The sequence below is a fragment of the Eumetopias jubatus genome, unplaced genomic scaffold (assembly GCF_037043125.1).
Source record: "Eumetopias jubatus isolate StellerSeaLion01/CBP00866 unplaced genomic scaffold, mEumJub1_p1.0 scaffold_9, whole genome shotgun sequence".
Classification (NCBI taxonomy): Eukaryota; Metazoa; Chordata; class Mammalia; order Carnivora; family Otariidae; genus Eumetopias; species Eumetopias jubatus.
Window position 1 is genome coordinate 102,137,071 of NW_028274815.1, and position 26,216 is coordinate 102,163,286.

General features: G+C 37.3%; 1 protein-coding gene across 1 annotated transcript in view; it reads right to left on the reverse strand.

Annotated features, from left to right (window-relative positions):
• Positions 1 to 26,216, reverse strand: part of SPTLC3 (serine palmitoyltransferase long chain base subunit 3) — a 152,165-nt gene that overhangs the window by 84,531 nt on the left and 41,418 nt on the right. The window contains exons 2-4 of the mRNA XM_028113001.2: positions 26,033 to 26,215; positions 9,967 to 10,121; positions 9,187 to 9,335 (exon numbers count right to left, since the gene is read on the reverse strand). Of these exons, the coding sequence (XP_027968802.1) occupies positions 9,187 to 9,335; positions 9,967 to 10,121; positions 26,033 to 26,215 (487 nt within the window). The remainder of the gene's footprint in view (positions 1 to 9,186; positions 9,336 to 9,966; positions 10,122 to 26,032; position 26,216) is intronic.

The window sequence follows — 26,216 nt, forward strand, 5'->3', positions numbered from 1 at the left end:
TGGAACTCAATCACAAGAAAAAATTTGGCAGAAATTCAAACACTTGGAAGCTAAAGACCACTCTGCTTAAGAATGTTTGGGTCAATGAGGAAATCAAAGAAGAACTTAAACAATTCATGGAAATCAATGAGAATGAAAACACATCGGTCCAAAACCTATGGGATACTGCAAAGGCAGTCCTAAGGGGGAAATACATAGCCATCCAAGCCTCACTCAAACAAATAGAAAAATCCCGAATTCACCAACTAACTCTACACCTTAAATAACTAGAGAAAAAGCAACAAATGATGCCTAAGCCATGCATTAGAAGAGAAATAATTAAAATTAGAGCAGAGATCAATGAATTAGAAACCAGAAACACAGTAGATCAGATCAACAAAACTAGAAGTTGGTTCTTTGAAAGAATTAATAAGATCAATAAACCACTGGTCAGACTTATCCAAAAGAAAAGAGAAAGGACCCAAATTAATAAAATTATGAATGAAAGGGGAGAGATCACGACTAACACCAAGGAAATAGAAACAATTATTAGAAATTATTATCAACAAATATATGCCAATAAACTGAACAATCTGGATGAAATGGAGGCCTTCCTGGAAACCTATAAGTTGCCAAGACTGAAACAGGAAGAAATTGACAACCTGAATAGGCCAATAACCAGTAACGAGATTGAAGCAGTGATCAAAAACCTCCCAAAAAACAAGAGTCCAGTGCCTGATGGATTCCCCAGGGAATTCTACCAAACATTCAAAGAAGAAATAATACCTATTCTACTGAAGCTTTTTCAAAAAATAGAAACAGAAGGAAAACTTCCAAACTCATTTTATGAGGCCAGCATTACCTTAATCCCCAAACCAGGCAAAGACCCCATCAAAAAAGAGAATTTCAGACTGATATCCCTGATGAATATGGATTCCAAAGTCCTAGCTAATAGGATCCAACAATACATTAAAAGAATCATCCACCACGACCAAGTGGGATTTATCCCTGGGAGGCAAGGGTGGTTCAACATTTGCAAATCAATCAATGTGATAGAACACATTAATAAGAGGAGGGAGAAGAACCACATGGTCCTCTCAGTTGATGCAGAAAAAGCATTTGACAAAATACAACATCCTTTCCTGATTAAAACTCTTCGGAGTATAGGGATAGAGGGAACATTCCTCAAGTTCATAAAACCCATCTATGAAAAACCCACGGCGAATATCATCCTCAATGGGGAAAAGCTGAAAGCCTTTCCCTTAAGATCAGGAACATGTCAAGGATGCCCACTCTTGCCACTATTGTTCAACATAGTACTAGAAGTCCTAGCAACAGCAATCAGAAAACAAAAAGAAATAAAAGGTATTCAAATTGGCAAAGAAGAAGTCAAACTCTCTCTTTTCGTAGATGACATGTGGAAAACCCAAAAGACTGCACCTCCAAATTACTAGAACTCATACAGCAATTCAGTAATGTGGCAGGATACAAAATCAGTGCACAGAAATCAGTTGCTTTCTTATACACTAACAACGCAACTGTAGAAAGAGAAATTAGAGAAATGATTCCATTTACAATAGCACGAAAAACCATAAGATACCTCGGAATAAACCTAACCAAAGAGGTAAAGGATCTATACTCTAGGAACTACAGAACACTCATGCAACAAATTGAAGAAGACACAAAAAGATGGAAAAATATTCCATGCTCAGGGATCGGAAGAATAAACATTGTTAAAATGTCTATGCTACCCAGAGCAATCTATACCTTCAATGCCATCCCGATCAAAATTCCAATGACATTTTTCAAAGAGCTGGAGCAAACAATCCTAAAATTTGTATGGAATCAGAAAAGACTCCAAATTGCCAAGGAAATGTTGAAAAAGAAAAACAAAGCCAGGGGCATCACATTGCCCGATTTCAAGCTATATTACAAAGCTGTGATCACCAAGACAGCATGGTACTGGCCCAAAAACAGACATATAGACCAATGGAACAGAACAGACAACCCAGATATGGACCCTCAACTCTATGGTCAAATAATCTTTGACAAAGCAGGAAAAAACATGCAATGGAAAAAAGTCTCTTCAATAAATGCTGCTGGGAAAATTGGACAGCCACATGCAGAAGAATGAAACTCGACCATTCTCTAACACCATGCACAAAGATAAACTCAAAATGGATGAAAGACCTCAATGTGAGACAGGAATCCATCAAAATCCTAGAGGAGAACATAGGCAGTAACCTCTTTGACATTGGCCACAGCAACTTCTTTCAAGGTCCATCTCCAAAAGCTAGTGAAACAAAAGTAAAAATGAACTTTTGGGACTTTATCAAGATAAAAAGCTTCTGCACAGCAAAGGAAACAGTCAACAAAACAAAGAGGCAACCCACAGAATGGGAGAAGATATTTGCAAATGACACTACTGATAAAGGGCTGGTATCCAAGATCTATAAAGAATTTCTCGAACTCAACACCTAAAAAACAAATAACCAAGTCAAAAAATGGGCAGAAGATATGAAAAGACACTTCTCTGAAGAAGACATACAAATGGCTAACAGACACATGAAAAGATGTTCATCATCATTAGCCATCAGGGAAATTCAAATCAAAACCACATTGAGATACCACCTTACACCAGTTAGAATGGCAAAAATGGACAGGGAAAGAAACAAGAAATGTTGGGGAGGTTGTGGAGAAAGGGGAACCCTCTTACACTGTTGGTGGGAATGCAAGTTGGTACAGCCACTTTGGAAAACAGTGTGGAGGTTCCTCAAAAATTTAAAAATAGAGCTACCCTATGACCCAGCAATCGCACTCCTGGGCATTTACCTCAAAGACACAGATGTAGTGAAAAAAAGGGCCATATGCACCCCAATGTTCATAGCAGCAATGTCCGCAATAGCCAAACTGTGGAAAGAGCTGAGATGCCCTTCAACAGATGAATGGATAAAGAAGATGTGGTCCATATATACAATGGAATATTACTCAGCCATCAGAAAGGATGAATACCCAACTTTTACATCAACATGGATGGGACTGGAGGAGATTACGCTAAGTGGAATAAGTCAAGCAGAGAAAGTCGATTATCATATGGTTTCACTTATTTGTGGAACATAAGGAATAGCAGGGAGGACATTAGGAGAAGGAAGGGAAAAATGAAGGGGGGAGAGATGAACCATGAGAGACTATGGACTCTGAGAAACAAACAGGGTTTTAGAGGGGATGGGGGTAGGGAGATGGGTTAGCCCAGTGATGGGTATTAAGGAGGGCATGTACTGCATGGAGCACTGGGTGTTCTATGAAAACAATGGATCGTGGATCACTACATCAAAAACTGATGATGTATTGTATGGTGACTAAGATAACATAATACAATTAAAAAAACTAATTATATATTGTATGGTGACTAAAATAACATAACAAAATAAAATAAAAAATAAAAGTTGGTCTACATGCGGTAGGTCTTTATTGAGTTTTTTATTGGATATTTATTATTTCTAATAAATTTTTGATTATTCAAATATGTAAATTGGAAGAAAGTAGACCCAAACTCTGTTCTTCCTGCTCAGCTCCCTCTCATATGGATGGTGGCCCCATGAAGAGCCCCTGCAGAGGTCTCCTTTGCTCCTCACAGATCACAGTTTGAAAATCAGAGAGGTGAACAATCAGATAATCTACAAATAATGGTTAGTTTACCTCTTATTGTGCCTATACTTCTAATTATGTCACATGGTCATCATTCAATAAATATTTATTGACTTAAAGAATGAAAAATGAAATTATATTGTCTAGTACTTCCATAGGTTATTAAAAACGGTGGATAAACTCATCTTCACCTTTCTTCTGACTTGAAGTGAAAGTTTCTAGTATCTCATCGCAAAATATAGCACAGTCTCTTTGTTTTTATTTTTAATTTTTTTATTAACATACAATGTATTATTTGTTTCAGGGGTACAGGTCTGTGATTCATCAGTCTTACATAATTCACAGCGCTCACCATAGTACAGTCTCTTTGTTTGATGTAGGTGTTTTTATTGCATTCTGGAATCTCCTAATTCTTATTTTTATTTTTTCTAATAAAATTTTTATTAGAATAAAATTTTACAATTTTTTTATTCTAATAAAATTTTACAAATTTTACAAATTTTATTAAAATTTGTATTAGGAACGGATACTGAATTTTACAAATGCTTTAGTGTCACCTATCAAGATAATCATATGTTTTCTTCTAGGATTATTCAATGTTATGAATTGCCTTATTATTGAGCTAACTATTCTCATAGTTACTGAAATGAACTACTTGATCATGGTATCTTGTTATTTGAGTACACTGTTTGATTTGCAACGTCAATTCCATACATATGTTTTTTCGCTAAGTGCTTGTTTGTCAAATTTTGTTCAGCGGTTGCCAACTCTGGTTGCCGCTCATTGAAATCACCTCTAGTGACTTATTAAAACACAGATGCCTCAGCCCAATAGAAATTATTCTTCTCTAATTAATAAGTTTCTGTTTTTATTTTTTAAAAATTCAATACTTTTGCTTACCTTTTACTCCTTACTGCATGGGTAGCTTAGTTTGCTAGCTTCAATCTTTCGTCTTTAGTAAAGTAAGACTATATATTTTCCTCTGATTACACAACTAGCTGGACCCTATGGTGTTCTCACAGTTGTTAGTTTCTAAATATAATGTAAATGTAATTTCATTTCCCTTTTGATTCAAGAGTCTCTTAGGAAAGGGCTTTAAAACATTCCAGAGATTTTTTAAAAAGGAATTTTTTCTAATTTTAATATTTATTTTTAGCTTTATTTCACTGTGATCCAAGAATGTGACTTATGTAAATTCCACTTTTTGGAATCTAATGAGGTTTTCTTTGTGGCATAAAATATAGTAAATTTTTGTGAAAATTCACTAGGTATTTAAAAAGATGAGGTATACTGGTAATATGTTTTAAGGCTCTTAATTCAATATATAAATATTAAATGGAAGTCAGTAATTGCATTGTTAGTGTCCTTTATGTTTTATATCTTCCTTTCCTCCTTCACTTCCTCCCTCCTTCCTTCTCTCCTTTCTTCCCTCCTTCATTCCTTCTTTCCTTTTTTCCTTTCCTTCCTTCCTTCCTTCCTTCCTTCCTTCCTTCCTTCCTTCCTTCCTTCCTTCCTTCCTTCCTTCCTTCCTCCTTCCCTCCCTCCCTCCCTCCCTCCCTTCTTTCCTTTTCAAGGACTGGAAGGTACTTTGTGGTCTCTTATCACTATTTTATTTGTCTTGCTTTTGTTTATAATCAGCCTGTAGAATGTTAAATTGACCCATATGATTTTCAAAGCCTCTCATAATTCATTCTCCTAATTTCCAGGTGTACAGAAAAATAACAGCCATCGATGTCTGCACTGTGTTACTTGATGCATAGAGGATATAGGACTTGAATCTGTCTTCATTATGGGCTCTCCGCATAATTTTTATAAGGTGAGTCTCTTCCTATGTTTAATAACAACTAATAATTTTAAACTAATCTTCTGCTTTCCTTTTTCTTTGCATTTGTACCACACATTTATGTTGTTTGTTTATTTTTTAAAGTTTCAGCTTGTTCTTTATTTTTTTGGCTTAATATGAAAGAAGAACAAGCAATTATGCATTTACTTTGCCTCAGAGCCTGCTGTATTACATTTTTCATTGTCCAACCAACATATTCAGACAAACACCTTCCACATACAGAAAAATTAAATAGTTTTTTTCAGATAAAGAAATTCAAAGATCAAATGTGGAAATACCTTGCATAATGGAGATATTACTGATTATTGTTTTCTGTTAATACTCAGACATCATGAACAATTCTCAATCCTGGTGTTGAAAACCTAAAAATCCATGTAATTTTAGAATCTGTAAACAGTTATTCAAGTGATTTTCCAGCTAAAAATCTGGAAGCAAGCCACCTTAAAAAGAGGATGTTGAGCAGCAGTCTCTTCAACTTTTTATAAGCTGTTCAGTCTAGAGTTCACTAGTTTACAACATAATATCACACACAGCAATACTCAAAGATTTCTAATCTTTCACAGCACATTAAGAAAGTTATTAGGAAAAACTAGTCTGTAATTACCAAAGATATGACACATGGCACACAATTCGAAGGAGACAGCCCAGATCAAGGAGAATTCTAATAAAAATGCACCCATGAATATAGAGGATAAGAATTAAAAATGTGTCAGTCATTTTAAATGGTTGATTATGACTCCAAATTTCCATTTCACTCTGCCTCATATTTAGGATATCAAAAAAATGTGCCATCCCTTCCATCAGGCTATGGAAAATTAAATTGACCGCGAGACAGTCAAAGCCTCCCTTAATTCTGTATGCCAGTATTTTTTAGTTGTACATGAAAATAACAGCAGCACATCATTCCACATGTTAAAAACAGCATTTGCAATTCTGTACGTATGTGTCTGGAAATGTTTCATTCCTTAGAGCTCAGCTGTATTTCAGTCTCAGTCCTAGCATTTGCAGATGCAGACTGGACACACAACTTTACTCTAGAGCTCTTTGTTTGTTGTACTTTTTATTGAATTGATCTCTCTCTTGAGCACTGAGTTCATTTTAGTGGTGGTTGCTGCAGGGAGGCGAGAACCAGGTGTCTGGCTGGGACTTAAATTTCTACTTTTCAGTCTTAGGAATAACTTATATTTACTTGTATTTGTTTGTGATTATAGCTTGTAGCTGAGTTTGGGTTTTTGGCAAAATCTCAGTCCTTTTCTTTCAGTGGGCAAATATGTTCTTCTCACATATTTTTGGCCAAGATACTGTGTGTGGTCTTCTATCCTTTCACTGTGCTTTAAATACTTCCTCTTGATTTCTTTTTTGTTTAATTTCCTATTTTGTAATATGATTTTTGTGTGTTTTTCCCTTCAGAACATTGGAAACTATTTTTAAAAGCTCTGGGAAAGTACTCAAGTGATTAAATGTTCCTAAACTTTTACTTTGGGCTCCTCAAGGAGCATTTTTGGTTGTTAAATTGGTAAGCCTCTATATTCTCAAATTTTCACTGACAATCCACTGGCACTGTTAAACATTTTCTTAAGACTAGATAGCTTATGCTTTCTAAAAGTTATTTGTATTTCTTGAAATAAGTGGCATTCAAAATTATGCTACTAATTCTTATATGCTATGCTAAGGTTACTGCTTATGTTGCACAATACTTTAAAATGCACTCCGTTTACTTCTTTATCTTCTGACTGCTCATATCCATCCTTGTTATCAATTCTTCTGTTTGCTTAAAATTAGTGTGGGTGGCTTCTATTTTGCTCTCTTACTGTTTCCTTGAAAACTGTTAAAATCTTCTTCCTAGAGCTTGAGCCAGAGACTAAGTGAAGCAGGTAAACATTAAAAGTCCAGCCATTCAGAAGGCTGAGGAAGTGGAGAACCTTGGCTGCAGGCAGTTGAAACTATGATTTTCATCTCTGCCTGGCTTCTCTGGTTCATTGAGTCTGCAGAATCAGGAACTCCTATTCCATATCTGGCTTCCATAGGAAGGAAACCATTGTCTGTATCAGGTTTAGCTTCTGCTGGCTGTGACTGAGGAGGGTTCAACAATCCTGGTGTTGGGTGTCACCAGCACCAGAGGAAATATCCCCAAAGCTTACTGACTCCATGTCTTTTATGACTGGGGGTAGTCTTCCAGTCTCTGCCCCATCCCAAATGGCGTATCATGGGTGACCCAGTTCTGCTAAGTGAAGTAGAACCTTCCTTCTGCATTCTGCTCATATCTGCAGCCCTCCTGCCTCAAAATGAACATAAGTAAGATGCCTTTCTTAAGAAATCTGGTCAACCACTTATAAACTATGGAGCTTTCACTAAATGTTAACTGAATGTATGTATTAAAAAAGTTACTTTGTTCAACTTAAATTGTTCTTTGTTGCATGGGTTTTTAATACTCTTTTGTCAACTGGATATCTAAGAGAGGCACATGGCTCATTTTTCATTAATGGTCAATCCCTTTTTAGTAGATTTACCTTGGGTTCTTAGACTGGCCTGAAACTGACATGGTAAACCATGCATATATCATTCTGGGTGGGAAAATGCTGTCTTAGGAGAAGCTAGCTAGACTGGGAGTTAGTATGATTGACAAGCCACTGGGGGGACATCACTTAGTCACTGTGATCCTATTTTTTCCTCTAGAAGATGAAATAACATCGCCTGTGCTGCCTCCTTGAGCAGAGGACTTTTGTGAGGAATAAATGAGATGACATATAAGAAAACACTGTGTCAGGAATAGCAAGACACTCTATAGGAGGAAGCTTGCATCACTCTTTCTCCCTGAGGTGGAGAGGACCAGAAGTTTCCTTCTCACAGATTTCACTCCTTTGAATAAGAGAAAAATGTTTCAGCTAAAAGAGAAACAAATAGGCAGTCTGTTTCACCTTGCCCATTCATTCATCCCTATTCACTCATTCATTCAACATGACAGACAACAAGGCCAATTCAATCCCTCCCTTCATGAAGCTTATGTTTTAGTAGCAGTGATGGGCAATATCCAAATACAAAAGCAAGATCAGTGATGGACATCATTAAGAAAGAGCAAAATCTAAACAAAAAGTTGTTCAATGGATATACAATTCAGTCATGCAAGATAAGTAAGTTCTAGAGATCTGCTGTACAACATTGTGTCTATAATTAATACTGCATTGTGCACTTTAAAAATTCGTTGAAAGGGTAGAGCTCATGTTAAGTGTTCTTACCACAAAAAGCAGGGACACAAAGAAACTTTCCAAGGTGATGGACGTGTTTATTACCTTGATTGGGGTGATGGTTTCAGAGTGTATTTATATGTCTAAGCCCATCAAATTGTATAAATTAAGTAAGTACAGGTTTTAACAATATCAATTATACTTCACTAAAACTGTTTAAAGAAAAAGTGTGGGAAGGATCCAGAAAAGGACCAGATGGAAGAGGCACAATAGTTGCTATTTTAAGTAATGTGGTCTAAAGAAAGATCTATTTTTATTTTTTTCTGGAGAATTAAGACCTGTAATTAATAAACTACCTGGCAAGAGCATAACGTTTGAAATTTCCAAAAAGAACTTCAGACACCTTTCTCATTTTGCAATTTATAACAGCTTTTTGAGGTACACAGTCTAGATACGATCTAGGTTTGAGAAGTTGCCATAAAGAATCTGAGGACCAACTGGACAAAATTTCAAAATGATGAACATACATACCCATTTCATGTCTGGTGCTGGCCACACCTAAGCCATAGTCCTCTAAAACATCCTTTACTGTCCTCATAGATTCATCGTAACTAGCAGCCAGGCCAAGGAAGTTATATGAGCCCATGTTGATGACATCTTTGATGATTCTTCCAGTGAACCTGCAGAGAGAAGACCACAAAGGGCTTTCTCATTTAACATCATCCTAGTGTCCCATAAAAGACTCTTACAAGGAGATCTTGGGTCTGGCCCCAATCATATATTTTCTTTCTCCTTTCTGATGTGAATTGCTGTCAACACAAAATGGTCTGTCTTTGGAAGACAGTAACCCCAAAATGAAGCTGGGCAGAGCATCGGAAAAAGGTATCACAAGCCATGGAGTATTATTTAGCCCTGATTTTCCTTGGGTGCTCACTTCTGTGATACCTGTGTTCTTATTAAAATTCCAGCAAGAACTTTCTAGGTGAGAAAGAGCCATGATCATCACTGTCTCCTTCAGCAAGAAGTAGGGGGGTATAATTTGTCAATAAGGCTGAAAAGGCTCTTCCTGGCTGGCTCTGTGTATCCTGCACTTTCTGACACAAGCTTTATTTTAATCTAACATAGCCACCCTTGGCAGCTGAATTACCGTGACTTCCTTCACTGGAATTATGAGGGCTTGCAAAGGGCCCAGTGATGGAAGACCAGCAAATTCCATGGTTTGGTGTTCATCATTTCTGTAGTTTGGTGCCCATGCTAGGATTTCCTGGGAAGGATTTCTCTCAACCAAGCCCCTCCAGAAGGCTGCCTCACCTAAATGTCCAGTTGTAGTCATCCGACACCCTCTCCATCACATCGAACTGAGACCCCGGGGCACTGCAGATGGGCCGGTTCCAGTTGTCTCTGATTCTCATGTACAGGTTCCGTGTGTAAAAATTCTCAAAGTTTTGATAAAGCGGCACAAAATCCTGTTACAACAGAGGCAGTAGTTTATCTTTGGTCTCCTGCTTTTTGTATTTTATTTGCAATTGAAGGCTGGAAGAGCCATGCAAATAGTCCACCTGCAAATAGTTTTGGTTCAAGGGCCTATAGGTAAGGGGACATGTGGGTCCACAAAGAACTCTGAGGCCTCCATCCCTAAAGAACTTACATTTTAGTGGAAGGAAGTAAATGTGGCACAGAAAGTTAGCAAAGATAAAGGCAACACAAGATAAGTCCCCAAATGAGTGGTGGACCCAATGAATCCCCACAGGATTCCATCTGAAAAGTAACAATAGATGTGCATGTCAAAGGAGTTTAGCTGGAGAAGAGTGGTTGGATGATAATTGGTCTTAACTTTTTTGAACATGAATATCCCTACTCATGTTTTCAGAAATGTGGATGAACTTGATTTGGACCTATTGGCAAAACTCTTGGCAGTTGGCTGGCTGTCATATAGCCGAGGGCCTAGAAACTGAGTTGATGAACTTGTGGAGGCACCTGGCTTCTCCCACAGTTGAAGTAGCAGTGCTGTTTTGCTGTATAAAATGTAAGCCATGCTTAAGGGGTTTGCAATCCAGCTGAGCCTCAAAGAAAAACATAATCTAACTTTTGGTCATCTAACTCTTAATAGTACAAGGCAGAAAATACAAAACCTTGGTCTAAGCCAAGTACTTTGGGCATTTGCAAGATTAGAATAAGAAGGAGAGTCACATCCTGCTGGAGGAATCAAGGTAGCTTTATGTAGGAGGGGTCTTGAAGCTGGGCACTGAAGGTGGAATGAGATTGCTTTGGGCAGGGATGCTTGGAGAAGGCACTCACGATGAATGGGTCTGTGCTGGAAGTGTAGGGTGTTTTTGAGGAGAATGAGTAAAAATAATACATAAGGCAGATCTTGTCACTCTGCTCTGATCTATAATGGCTCCCACCCCACTACTATTCCCTGTGGTGTGTTAAGGTGGCAATATCCAGTGGGGCACAGAAAGTGGGACCTTTAAGGGTCTGGATGAAGAACTCACACATTATCCTGGACTCAATAGAGAACCACTGAATAACCAGGAGGGAGCTTTCTTATTCTCCCATCCTTTTTGAGTTCTTCGGTCTCCTTCCTATTATGGAATAGAGCTAATTTCCTGAGGGAACAAGGAGGACCAGGGCCAAGGCTTTGTGGAAGACCTTCTTGTGCCACTGGTTGGCTTACTCATCTCTTGAGCTGATCCATGCCAGAGGAAAATATATAGAATCTGCAGGCTTTGGTGGCTGGTGGTTGCATCCAAGCCACAGTCTGTTTTGCCACATCATTAGATTTTCAGTGGCAATGGCATCATTTCTGGGGAGGGAGTTGTGATTATCTATAAAAAAGAATGTTTATAAACACAGGCCCAGCACATAACTGGGGACTATCTGTTGCATGCAAATTTGGAGGATGAAAAGGGCAACTTTACTGGTTACATCTTTTTTTTTTTTTAAAGATTTTACTTTCTTATTTGAGAGAGGGAGAATGAAAGATAGAGAGCACGAGAGGGAAGAGGGTCAAAGGGAGAAGCAGACTCCCCGCTGAGCAGGGAGCCCGATGTGGGACTTGATCCCGGGACTCCAGGATCATGACCTGAGCCAAAGGCAGTCACTTAACCAACTGAGCCACCCAGGTGCCCTACTGGTTACATCTTTAAGTTGAAAATTTCATACCAAATGTATTTGTCCTCTAATAGCTAAGTATCCTGATTGAAGTTTTATTAAGATTTAAAGCTACAAAGTTATGATAATTATACCCGTTTATGTTCTAACAGGGAAATGGACATATTTTTGAGAGAAAAGGAGATTGTATAATTTCAGGAAAATCTTTTCCAAACGATTTTTTTTTTTTCAAACTGTTTACTGACTTATGGATTACTCCATATCCCCAAATGTTATTTGTGTCCTTCTATGTCTAATTTCTTATTCCTTAATTGAAATTACATATAAATTCATACTATCAAGAGAAATAGAGAAGTAGGTCTGTAAGTACAATTTTTAGACTCTGAATGGAATTTTAGTTTTAGATTTTTTTGAGATATCTTACTCAAAATAAAGTTAATAGTTGGTTTAGGAAAACACTTGGCTTTAGGTAGGAAAAACAAAATACTATGTCTACAATATTAAAACAAAATTAATTTTTTAAAAAATTTTATTTATTTCTTTATTTGCTAGACCCTGAGAATGCAGGGAGAATGGCAGAAGGAGAGGGAGAAACAGGTTCCTCACTGAGTAGAGAGCCTGATTCCTGGCTTGATCCCAGGACCTTGGGATCATAACCTGAGCCGAAGGCAGATACTTAACCAACTGAGTCATGCAGGTGCCGCCCCCCCAAATTAATTTCAACATAGAACCACAAGATGCACAGGATACCAGGGCAGGGGGGACATAGACGTTGCAGAGTTCAAGCACCCATTTGACATGTGAGGAAAATCAGACCCAGCAAGGTGAGTGACTTGAACTCTGGCCAGCCTCTGGCTTTGTTCACTTTCCCAGCAGTCATTTCAGAGTGACTTCAGGCTGGCACCTTCCCCACTTGTGCAAGCTTCCCTCCAAAACCCCAGTTAAAACAAAAACCATGACCCACAATATGGAAAGCTAAGGCCAACAGTGTGCCAGACCATGAAGGAATGTCCACTCATCTTTGGGAACTTTGCAGTTACTTGAGGAAACAACCTAGGGCATTTCATCATTGAGCCTCATAAAGATATGCTATCATGACCTCTTGAGGGAAAGTGAGAAAATATTCCATCTTGCCCAAACTTTCTGGCTCCTGGCTCAGAGATCCAGATTTTCTATCTATGAGGAAATGGGTAGCCAGCTTTTTATTGAGACAAATGCTTTGAGGGCAAGATACAGGGATTCTAACCTATTCTGTGGAATCAGAGAAGACTTTGTAGTAGGGAATGATCTTCATTTCAATATAATTTTTTTTAGTAATTAAGTACCTGAAACTTCTCTATCAAAGGGATAGGCCAGTTCTTTTTTTTTAACCATGCAGAGCCATTTCTTTGTGAGTGGTGTGAGTTCTAACCCAGATCTGAAACACAAGCTCAGCAGTCTATGTGTCCCTGAGAGGGAACTACTTAGAATTCAAGGTCTGGTTTGGGTAAGAATTGCCTTCTTTTGCGGCATTATCCTGCTCTTCTTCTGCACCTGTGATGCTTCCTGCCTCTGCATGGGTGTATTTTCACCCCACCCCATTCCTTTGAGTACCAGTGAGGTTTCTTCAGGAGCAGTCAACACCTTCCAAAGGTCAATGTCCTCTAATCTCAGGTAAGCCTCCCACAGCATTTTTGTTATACCAGAAAATGAAACTGGACTAGATATTGCAAAAACAGGAGCATTGCAAGAGGACATACCTTTATCCATCTGTAGATACAACTTGTCACTTGGCCTACTCACTATCTTTGTTTTTCTTCCTGACACAAATGGCTAGATGTGAGAGTGAAACTTGGGCCATAAGGACAAAATCGTTTTGGCGGGGGGGGGGGGGGATGTAGGAGGGTTGAGCAAAATCTAAAAATGCAGCCAGAAAAATGTCTTTGTTTTGACTGCAATATGACAATCTTTCTTTTTCCACCTTTAAGCTTGTAGGATACTTTATAATTTTTCAAGTGTTATACATATTTCTATCCAATGTTTATAGATGAATCAGTGGAAAGTCAGAAAATTTGAGTGGACAAATTGGGAATTACAGTTCTAAAACCAGTGCTCTTTTCAATAACCATGCTACAGGGCTAGGTGTTTATAAGGAAGTGAAGAGAACATATCTATGGCTCATTGTGAAAAAATACTGCCAAATTTGGAAGGATGCTCCTTTTTATTTGATTTAAATACCTGCTTATTCAGTAGGAAATAGAATCATGAATTTGTAGAGAGAAAAAATCATTATCTAACACCAGTTATTAATTTTTGCCCATATTAACACTTGTTTTCACCTACACTTCTGTTCTCACCTAATATTTCATTTTATGTCATTATTTCCTTTTGGGAAACAGCCATTTCTCCTATCAGGGTTGAGCTCTGAATAATAATAAAATATGTTCATGTTTTCTTCATTGTTGGAAAGGACAATGTATCATAAACAGTTCTTTGTAGTATGAGAAGCACAAAGTCAAGATGGCTAAGTGTAAGTCTATTAAGAAAATAGAGGGAGATTTGAATAAAAATGGTAGACCCAGTGCTTGTAAGTATTCTACCACTCATCTAAGTCCTCTGAACTGACAAAAGATGTTTAAGAAACAAAATAAATTTATAAAATTTATAAATTGAGAGTATCATTACTGAATCAGAAATGTTGAAGAATCACAAAAGATACAACACAAATAAGATCTGATCAAAGGAGAAGTAAAACCATAGGATACCATAATTCTAAAACACTTGCTGAGAAGATTGGTGTGGACATAAGCTAACTGTAGGGGACTTTAAAGCTAGGAGCCAATAACCATAAGAGGTTGATAGTCAGGGTGATTAAGTGAGGAGCTAGATCTCTTTGTCCTCTTTTTATTGTGTTAATAAGTAAGAAGCAGTTGTGTTGTCCACAGGACAAATCACCTTGCTAGGCACCAGGAATGGAATGGAAGAGCAATGTCCCAATGTAGAGAAATGGGGAGTCCACATTGCAAGAATCCAAGCTACTGGTCTTGGCAACTCCTTCCATTTCCCTTCTTCAATTACTCAAGATAGGTGAATATGTAGGAAAATAAGGATTCTTAAATAAAGAAGAAATTAACATAAAACAAAGTGTCAGTGCTATTTAAGGAAAACTAGCATTAAGAGGTACCAAATTCAACAAGCAGAAGAACTAACATCTAGTGAAAAGACTTAATAGAGCAAAGAGAAAAAGAATCTAAGATGTATTTTTCTTTTGGGATAAACAACAGAACAATGCATCTTTTAAAAAGATCAACAGTTCAAAAGTATACTGGCAAATTAATAAGCTAGGATAGCAATTGGCTAAGTTTTCCAGGACATGATGAGAAAGGATAGAGAAAAAAATATGAAGGAAGTCAAGAGATAATGTAAGACAGATTCAGATGATCCAATATCTCTCTAATGGGAGTTGCAAGATTGAAAAAAAGGAGGATAAGAAGGAGAAGTACAAGAGGAGGGAAAAACAAAGGTTAAAAAGATGGAGGAGGAGGGGTAAGGGAAAATTCCAGAAAGGAAGAAAGATTTGAATACTAAGGTGTGAATGATCAATTGGGTACTGGTTAAATTTCATGTCTCTGGGGATAAAGAGGAAAACTCCGTGTTTTCAGAGAAGGAAGAAAGGCAGTTTACATACAAGGGAATAAGAAATGGATTGCTTTAGACTTTTGTAGGTGACAATGGTAAAAAAGATTATGAAGGAAAATGATTTTGAACTTAGAATCTTTTACTCAACCAAGCCAGCAATCAAATGAGAAAGCCACATAAAAACATTCCAATATATGTAAGGAGTCATGAGTTTAACTCCCATATTATTTTCTGTAATAATTGAGCATGTACCTCACAAAACAAACAATGAAATAACTAAGGAGGAAGAGGAGATGCCAGGAAAAGTAGTGAGTGAACAAACTGATGGGCTATGGTTTAACCCAAGTAGTTTTATATATGAAGTATAAAGAAACAGAATCTAAAAATTAATAAACAATTGATATCCTGGAAAATGGGTATGTGGGTGAAAGAAATATTATTAAATTCTTCTCCTGGTCTGGGGAAGACTCTCTTCACTAACTGTATCTAAATTCTATATGTATGTGTTAAATATTAAAAGAGAACCATTAAAAAAATAGCAGGGAGAAATACTATATACAATTTCCTAACAGTGACAAGGAGAAAAAACATGCAGAACAAAGAAAATTCAATCAGATGTATCAAAGGTATTGAAAAGAAAAGTACTTAAAAAAAAAACCCAGAAAATGTAAATATTAAATATAAAGGCAGGAATAATTTTAAACACATGAGTAATTAAAGTATTAGGTTTAACCATAAGGAGTTGCCAATGTTTGTTTTTGACCTACAAAAACAGCAATTTCCTATGGTTCAAGAAAGTAATTGTTCATAGCTTATATTATTTTATTAAAACACAGAAGCTTTCATATTTGATTTAAAATAAATCTATATGTTGCTTATAAGAGGGCTACATTTTCTGAAAGTGATGAAGACTGAAATAAAGGGATGACTGATGAAGAAAAAGCAGATGTATAAATATTCATATCAGACATGACAGAGTGCAAGGTAAAGTAAGATAAATGGAACAAATCTGCCAAGAACTGTAAGAGCCATAACCCATGTATCTCACAGTTACACTGAAACACATAAGAAAAAGAAAAACTAACAAATCCATAATCACAGTGGAAGACATTAACACACATTTCTCAGAAATTTTAAATGTGAGAAGACAAAAAATAAGTAAGTCTAGAGGATCCAAATTACATAGTTAGCAGGTTTGTTCTAATAGACTTAAAAAGACAATGTTCAGTTTTTCATGGCATGCATGGAAAATTACAAGCAATTCCAATACAACTATCGGAGAAGCTGTGGCAACTAAGAGAGATATTCATTAAGGTGGTAGCATTTGGAATTAAGATATGAAAATATCAATAGCTTTCCTATATGCCATCAATAGCTAATTAGAATACGGGATAGAGAAAAAAGATAATATTCAAATAGTACCACCATCAAAAATTCATACCCAAATAATGATTGTAAGAGGAAATATAAGACCTTAGAATAAAGAAAATTATAAAATTTTATTAAAGGACATGAGAAATACCTAAATAAATGGAGAGACATATCATGTTTCTAAATGGGAAGACTAAATATTATTAAATGTCAAATTTTCCAAAGTTAACCTATACCTATAGATTTAATAATATATACTAACAATTAAAATGGCAACAGTTTCTTTAAAAAAATTCAATGCCTGACAAGCTAATTCTAAAGTATACACAGAGAAAAAATCTTTAAGAATTACCTAAAAACTTCCAAATTTACCTAAAAAATAGACATCTAGTAATTCAAATCAGTGGGTAAAAATTAAATTAATGATATTGAGACAATTTAAAACTCTCTTTTATAAAAGAAAGTCCTCCTCACATGAAAAGATGCTCAACATTGCTCATCTTCAGGGAACTACAAATCAAAATCACAATGAGATACCATGTCACACCTGTCAGAATGGCTAAAATTAATGAGTCAGGAAACAACAGATGTTGGTGAGGATGTGGAGAAAGGGGAATCCCCCTACACTGTTGGTGGGAATGCAAACTGGGGCAGCCACTCTTGCAAACAGTATGGAGGTTCCCGAGAAAGTTAAAAATAGAACTATCCTATGACCCAGCAATTGCACTACTAGGTATTTACCCAAAAGATACAAAAATACTGATTTGAAGGGGCACATGCACCCCAATGTTTATAGCAGCATTATCAACAATAGCCAAATTATGGAAAGAGCCCAAATGTCCATTGATTGATGAATGGATAAAGAAGATGTGGTACACACACACACACACACACACACACACACACACACACAGGGATATTACTCAGTCATCAAAAAGAATGAAATCTTGCCATTTGCAATGACATGGATGGAGCTAGAATGTATTATGCTAAGCGAAATAAGCCAGTCAGAGTAAGACGTATACCATCCAATTCACTCATATGTGGAATTTAAGAAACAAAATAGATGGACAAAGGGGAAGGGAAAAAAGAGAGGAAGGCAAACCACAAGAGACTCAACTAGAGAATAAACTGAGGGTTGCTGGAGGGGAGGTGGGCAGGGGAGGAGCTAAATGAGTGATGAATATTAAGGAGGGCACTTATGTTGAGCACTGAGTATTATATGTAAGTCATGAATCACTAAATTCTACTCCTGTAACTAATATTACACTATATGTTAACTAACTAAAATTTAAATAATTTTTTTAAAAGTACTCCGACCTCACACAACACATAGAAATAAGTTCTAAGTGAATTTATGAATTAATGCATAAATACATCACAGATCATAAAAGTACTGAATGAAATTGTAGGAAAATTTGTTTTAACTTTAAGATGAAAAAAATGCCTTCTTAAACATGATGAACTGTCCCTCCCCAAAGAGCAAAAACTAACAATAAGGAAAACAAAAGAAAATGTCTGATACATACGACTTAAAAATTAAATATGTAAATATGGATAAATAGAACAGAAAAAAATTAAAAGCCAAGAAACAGAATTAGAAAAGTACCTAAAATATTTTAATAGACAAATTATTCATAGATGGATATATAGAAAGAGCTCCTCTAAATCAGTGAGAAAAAAAATTAATAAAATCAAAGAACAAGAGATATGAATAAGCAATTCAAGAAGAGTAAGTATAAAGTACTAATAATCATATGAAAATAAGCTCAGTCTCACTGTTAATTAGGAAAATGCAAATTAAGACAAGAACAAAAAATGTTCATCTATCAGCTTGGTAAAAGTAAAAAATACGTTGATCATATCAATATATCAGGTACTAATGAGGAAGCAAGCACTCCTAGGTACTGCTGACTGGAGCCTAGTTGGGCAAGTTTTTTTGAAAGGCAATTTGCCAATCTCTCATAAGTTGAAATATACATTCCTTGAACCCAGAAAGCCACTTCTAGGAATTATCTTCAAATAAATACATGTGCTGCTCATTGAAGAATTATTTGAAGTAATAAAATAATAAAAAATGATAACATAAATAATCATATACCCACAGTATTGAATACCATCATGCAAAGTATTAAAAGGAATGAGATAAACTTGTACTGACATGTAAAAATCTTCAGATATAGTTAGGTGAAAAAGAAAGTCAATCACACAACAGTGTGTATGATACAATCCCATTTATGTTAGGGAAAAGACAGAATGGGTGCAGATGAACCTATGTGTAATTAAGTGCATGAAAAAGACAGGAAGGAGGCTTTTGCTCATTATTTCCATAACAAAAAGGAAAGAAAAAAAAGATACAGGTTTGAGAAGGGGCTCTTCATTAGTACTTGTCATAATCCACCTATATCACACATTGGCTTAGTACTAGTTGGTGTACATAGCAAAGCTCTACCTTATCAATATGGTTTCACTCATATGTGGAACATAAGGAACAGTGCAGAGGACCATAGGGGAAGGGAGGGAAACCTGAATGGGAAGAAATCAGAGAGGGATACAAGCCATGAGAGACTCTGGACACGAGGAGACAAACGGAGGATTCCAGAAGGGAGGGGCATAGGGGGAAGGGGTAACCGGGTGATGGGTATTGAGGAGGGCACGTGTTATGAAGAGCACTGGGTGTTATATGCAACTAATGAATTGTTGAACACTACATCAGAAACTGATGATGTACTGTATGTTGGCTAATTGAACAAAATATAAATAAATAAATAAATAAATAAATAAATATTTGGTAGAATTAAAAAAAAATAATGAACTCTGCTTGCCTCCTATTTGTAGACTCCTTCTTGCAAAGGGAAGCAAAGTCTATACTGTAAAAAAACTAAAAAAATGATTTAACCAACATTTTAATGACACAGCAGAAGTTAAGTATATATGTGTAACATGTATATGTATATGTATATATACATATTTATTTGGATGTTTGGATATATATATCCAAATAAATATTGACCTATCTGAGTATTCACTGGGTTGAGGCTGTGATCTGATTTTACTGATGGTCTTATTACAAAAATATTTCTAGAACTATGACTTTAGAGTTGTTGTTCCAACCTATGGCACATATTTCTCTGCTAGAAGCAATCGTGGAAAATATTCAGCCCTTGTGAGGGTGCATTTGCTTTTTAGAAGCGGCCAGGGGCTATTTGGAATGAAGTCTGGTTGGGGAGATTGGGGATTTCACTAGCCAACAATTTCTGCTGCATTTAAAGCTATTGATTTCTTAGTAGATAGTTAAGTCAAAGAAGTGAGGGAGTGACCATTTGTATGCACAGGAAAGTTCAAGAAGCATTGTTCTAAAATACTGGCTTCTGACTTTCTGCATATGAGAATCACCTGGGAAGCTTTTATGAACCTGACCAAGGGTGCATCACAAATCAATTAAATTAGAATATTTGTGGGTAAAGCCCAGGTATTAGTGGCTTTTAAAACTTTTTTTTTTACTGCTAGGAATACATTTATAAACAGGAAAACTTAGTTCTTTTTTTTTCTCTTTACTGTAGATGTTTATTTATTCTATTTTTTTTTAATTTTATTATGTTATGTTAGTCACCATACAATACATCATCAGTTTTTGATGCGGTGATCCATGATCCATTGTTTTCGTATAACACCCAGTGCTCCATGCAGTACATGCCCTCCTTAATACCCATCACCGGGCTAACCAATCCCCCCTCCCCCTCCCGTCTAAAACCCTGTTTGTTTCTCAGAGTCCATAGTCTCTCATGGTTCGTCTCCCCCTCCAATTTCCCCCCCCTTCATTTTTCCCTTCCTTCTCCTAATGTCCTCCATGCTGTTCCTTATGTTCCACAGATAAGTGAAACCATATGGTAATGGACGTTCTCTGCTTGACTTATTTCACTTAGCATCATCTCCTCCAGTCCTATCCATGCTGATGTAAAAGTTGGGTATTCATCCTTTCTGATGGCTGAGTAATATTCCATTGTATCTGTGGACCACATCTTCTTTATCCATTCATCTGTTGAAGGGCATCTCAGCTCTTTCCACAGTTTGGCTATTGCAGACATTGCTGCTATGAACATTGGGGTGCATATGGCCCTTCTTTTCACTACATCTGTGTCTTTGGGGTAAATATCCAGGAGTGCGATTGCTGGGTCATAGGGTAGCTCTATTTTTAAATTTTTGAGGAACCTCCACACTGTTTTCCAAAGTGGCTGTACCAACTTGCATTCCCACCAACAGTGTAAGAGGGTTCCCCTTTCTCCACAAACTCTTTTAAAACTTCTTAGGTGATTCCAGTGTGCAGCCAAGGCTGAGAATCACTGGTCTAATATTAACATCTCACAAGCTGCTGGCTAATATGTTAAGTTCCCAGGGAAACCCCAGTGAGTTTGGGCTCACCCAGGTCCAAAGAGGAAAACCAGTGCTTGGGCCATCTGTTTGCTTTGGGCAAAACTCATACCCAGTGACCTTAATGGAATTCATCCTTCAAATTACTCAGAAGAAAGTCTCTCTGGGTGAATTCTGCTATCATATCAGGATGCAAAATGTGGATGCAAAAGGGCAATTTTTAATTCATGCAAACGTTTGGACATTGTCTTAAAATTCTTTACAGTTACAACTTGCTGAACCCTCTTTGTTTCATGTGGGAGTAAAAATCTCTGGGGATGGGCCAGAAATGTCTGGGATGTACTTGTAGGGGAGCTACAGGGACTCTCTGAATATAGTGTGAACACGGAATTGCACTGCAATGTTTTCTAACAGGCTGGTACCCTGTGGAGCAGGTCTTGCTGAACCTGTTATCAAACCATAGGGATTGAGAAATGCGGCTGTGCTTGAAGTTTTTCAAGTCTCTGATGATGCTTGACATTCATTTGATGATTATATTTGCTGACACCTTCTTCTGGATTTTGCAAAGTTAAGTCATTGCATCATTGAGAAAGCGATTTATCTAGAGGTTTTTAACGAATTGCAATTCATCAGCACAGTGGCCTTTGATTTTAAATAAAAGATACATGGGTCCCCAAAATTAAGAGTTAAAAGGAGAATTTAAGCGAGAATATTTAAACCTTGAACCTGTCTGTATTGTCCTATTCTTTGTCAGTGTCTTCTGATTGTTAGTGGAGTCTATCTGACATGCCAGATATCCTGGGCCTGTGATTTGTTTTTCAGTGCTCTTCTGGAGGAAGATTTTGATTTTTTTTCCCTTTTCACTTAATTTATACTAAGTGAATCAGTAATACTTAGTGAATCAGTAACCAAGTGATCTAGATTAGAGGATTGTCAGAGCCTTTATGTTTTGGAGTCAGCTTCAGGGTGTTTGGGCTAGAAATCAAAAAGAAGAAGAATGCAAAAAGATTTTAAAATCGGGGCAACACTTTAGTTTGAATGGATGGTTTGATATGAGAGGAGTCATCCCAGTGAGGGAGAAAATAGGGAAACTGGGTTAATAAACTCTTGTATTTGATTAAAACAAGAAAGAAATGAGGAGAGGGGCATGTCAATTAGCTTGACTGCAACAATCATTTTGCTCTGTATATTTTTAACAAAATATCATGTTTTACACTTAAATGTATACAACTTTTATTACAAATAAAAAGAATGCACATAGAGTAGAAGAGTGTAATAGAATCAAGCATATCTTTATGATCTTTTTGAAAAACATAATTGCTAGTCTCTGCCACCATCTTACGGATGTGCTTTTTTCCTGGTGTTAGTTTGCTCTTGGCTGGTTTGTCTTAAGGGACGATTCATTCTGCTCTCTCAGTGACCAGCTTTTCGAATAGAATATAATGCTCATTTCTGCTAGGAGAACCAGGAGTCATTGGAAAGCAGCGTGTTTCCAGCAAGAGATTTCAAGATGTGCCTCAAGTAGCTTATTAACACAATGCAAGGATACGGTCAGAAATACAGGGCTGGGGAGACGAACCATGAGAGATGATGGACTCTGAAAAACAAACTGGGAGTTTTGAGGGGAGGGGGGTGGGAGGATGGGTTAGCCTGGTGATGGGTATTAAGGAGGGCACGCTCTGCATGGAGTACTGGGTGTTAATACACAACAATGAATCATGGAACACTACATCAAAAACTAATGATGTAATGTATGGTGATTAACATAACAATAAAAAAATAAAAAAAATTTAAAAAATTAAAAAAAAATACAGTGACGGCAGCCATTGCAATTTATTAAAACCAGTTACTCTGAAAGGCTAAAAAAGTCTAAAGGGGCTCAAAAGGAAGGAACATATAATAAAATGTGTGCCATGTGAAAGGTATGACCACCAAGGTGAGTCAGTTGACTGATGCTCTCTACCTCACAGAGATCAAACAGGAGGGAATCATTTATTTTGTAAAGAAATACAGGGCATTGATTTATTTGATGCAATGTCTTCTTCCTGGGAGATGGTTCGAGCAGTGCTTGCAGCCATAGTAACAGGTGTTGCAATCCAGGCTGCTCGCCCTCAGTGTATCCCATTGTTCAGGACTAGGCACCCATTCCCCCAGTGCGGGGAGTATTGGAGGCAGACAGCTTGCTAAAGGGAGCTGCCTGATTCGGGATCACATCCCTCTAGGGTGGTAACCCCCATCTATCATCGCTGGAGGCTCCACACCCTGCCATCCGTGAGGAATGCTTCCGAAGGGCCCTCCTATCTCCAGAGCTCCCGGTGGAATCCACTGAGGTCTTGGCTGGGACTGCATCACAGCTCACCTGTCTCATCTTGCTCCCTTTGCTCCCTGGCAGGTGTATGGGTGTTGCTTCCAGGAGCACACCATAGAAACCTTTCTGCTCTCCCACCTCCATCTCAGAATCCGCATCCCTGGGAACCAATTTGCCTGTATATAAATATGTTCTGCTTGAAATGTAAGAAATGCTTTGGAAAGACCAAAGTGACTAGCCCTGCTGGGTTGCTAGAGCAAAAATATTGGCACAGGGTAGAAAATAGATGGCAGAGCTAAAGCTTAAGCCTGCTAAGGGATAACACACCTGAGAAATTTACCTTTGACTCACCCTCTGTCCCAGTAAATATTCCAAAATGTGCTGATCTATTGTACACCGGTCACCTACACTTGGGGAGCAGGCAGACTGGTGATAGGAACTTCTAGAACAGACCAGCCGGTGTCAGGGAGGAGCTGTGGGGATCCTCGTGAGAATGGCCAAGAAGAACTTGCTTTCCTTATCCTAGTCTCCCTTTTCATTATCAGCTCCTACTAGATTCAACTCTTTCTATAGCCTTTGCCATTTACAGACCTGTACATCCTCAAAACTGTATCTGTGCACATATTTTTGCTAATATAAAACTTTGCCATTGTGATGGATGTGCCACGACTATACTCATGTCTGACCAAAGTAGAAAGTTGGGATTACCTGGGTTTCTTCCCTTTATCTTATTTTCTATATCTACCTCCTAAATATCTCTATAATTCCCTTTTCTGCATTCCATCTACCTCTTCACCAGTTTAAGGACAAATATCTCTTTCCTAAACTATTTTAAGGCTTTTTAAATAGTCACTTTGCTTCTAGTCTTGAACTGGAATTCCATCTCTTACATCTATTAAATTCTCTAAAGTTCTTCATTCTTGTCTCTCCCTTCCTCTTTTTTCTCTATAGACCTTCCTTGGGAGATCTCATCTACTTCTGTGGCTTTATTAATGTTGATATGCTTAAGATATGCTACAGATGCCACAGTATCCATCTGGGACTTTTCTCCAGGGGTCAAGACCTTTATATCTGCCAATTCTCAACTTGTCAAAAAAGGAATTGACCATTTTCCCTCCAACGAGCTCTTCCTGCTCTATTCCCCATTTCAATGAATGCCACAACCTTCTTCCTGCCTAGCTGCCCAAGGCATAGACTTGGGTGTGATCTTTGATTTGTCCATCTCCCTAATTCCCCAAGTCAAGCCAATCATCCTTAACTCCATCTTCTTTAACATCTCTTGGCCTGATCTCTTACTACCACCCCTATTATAACTACCCTGAATTTACCCCAAGATCTCATCTAGTTTTTTTTATTTCTAAGCTGGATTTCTGCATCAGTCTCTTAACTGGTTTTTTGGTCTGTGCTGTCCTGCAATCCCTTTTTCATAGGCCAGTGAACATGGTCTTTCTAATCTGCAAATCTGCATTCCTTTGCCTGAATTCCTTCAATGCCTACCCATTGTTCTTATAATAAATATCTTTGGCTTATAAAAACCCATTATAGTCTTGTCCCTACTTGCCTTTCAAACAATCTTTCTCCCCACATACTCCCACTGTCACTCACAATAGTCCAGTCATTGGAATTCTTCAGTTTCTTGAATGTACAATGCTTTCTCTTACCTCTTTCACACCATGTTTTCTTTCCCTATGTTCTTTGCTTAGATGTGTTCAAGGCTCCATCATGTGGAATGATCCATGTCCATAATCATCATAGTATTTCAAAGTAATTTTTAGAAAAAAGGAATTTAGGGCATCATAAATCATATGAACCAAGTCGGAGAACATGTTAGGAAAATGCAGGCTGTTTGCAGATCCCTGAATATTTTCTAGGTTGTCCTGGTAGCTCTATGTGAAAAGAGGATGATGTAGACTTTTGCGGGTTAACTATCAAAAGTATCTAGATTAGTGGTTCTAAATTGGTGTTTTTTGCACTTCACGATACCATTTGACAATGTTTGGAGAAGTGTTTGATTGTCACAAGTGTGTGGTAGAATGCTAACTCGTCGATATGAATAAAGGTCAGGGGTGCTGTTAAAAACCCTACAATGCACAGGGCAGCCTTCTACATCAAAGAATTATCCAATCCGAAATGTCAATTTTACCAAAGTTGAGAAACCATGACCTAACTGAAATTAAAATTTCATATTTCACTCAGGCACACTTTTCTGGAACATAAACAATATTAATCTTGCAACAAGAAGACCAGAGTCCAGTCCTATCCAAAAACCTCTGTTCTTATATTTTGATTTTTTTTCATCTTTAAAATGGTAATTTAGTACCTGTCTCATGGATTATTATAAAAATTAAATATGATGATGTATGAGAAAACCCTTAGTTCAGTGTCTGGAGAATAGTAGTTGTTCAATAAAATACTTGTTTAAAAAAAAAACAAAGTCTGACACATGGAGGATGGAGTTTATGGGGTGGGAGATGAATAGAATTTATCCTGAGTGGTTCCTGAGTGCCTCACTCTTTTTTAGGATCGGTACACTTCTGAGAACACTTAAGAGAAGACTATGCATTGACAAAGATCCAAGGAGGTACACATACATACTTTTTGCTCTTCTCGCTCTATGGCTGCATTACACTTTTCTAACCCGCAGCTCCTCAAAAAGTCTCTGAGATAGCCAAATAGGGTTCCAAGTCCATATCCCAAGTAAGTGAAAACCATAACGTGAAGAGGTGCTTCCTCAAAGGATTCAACAATTGGCTTGTAAAAATGGGGCCTCCCATTTTGC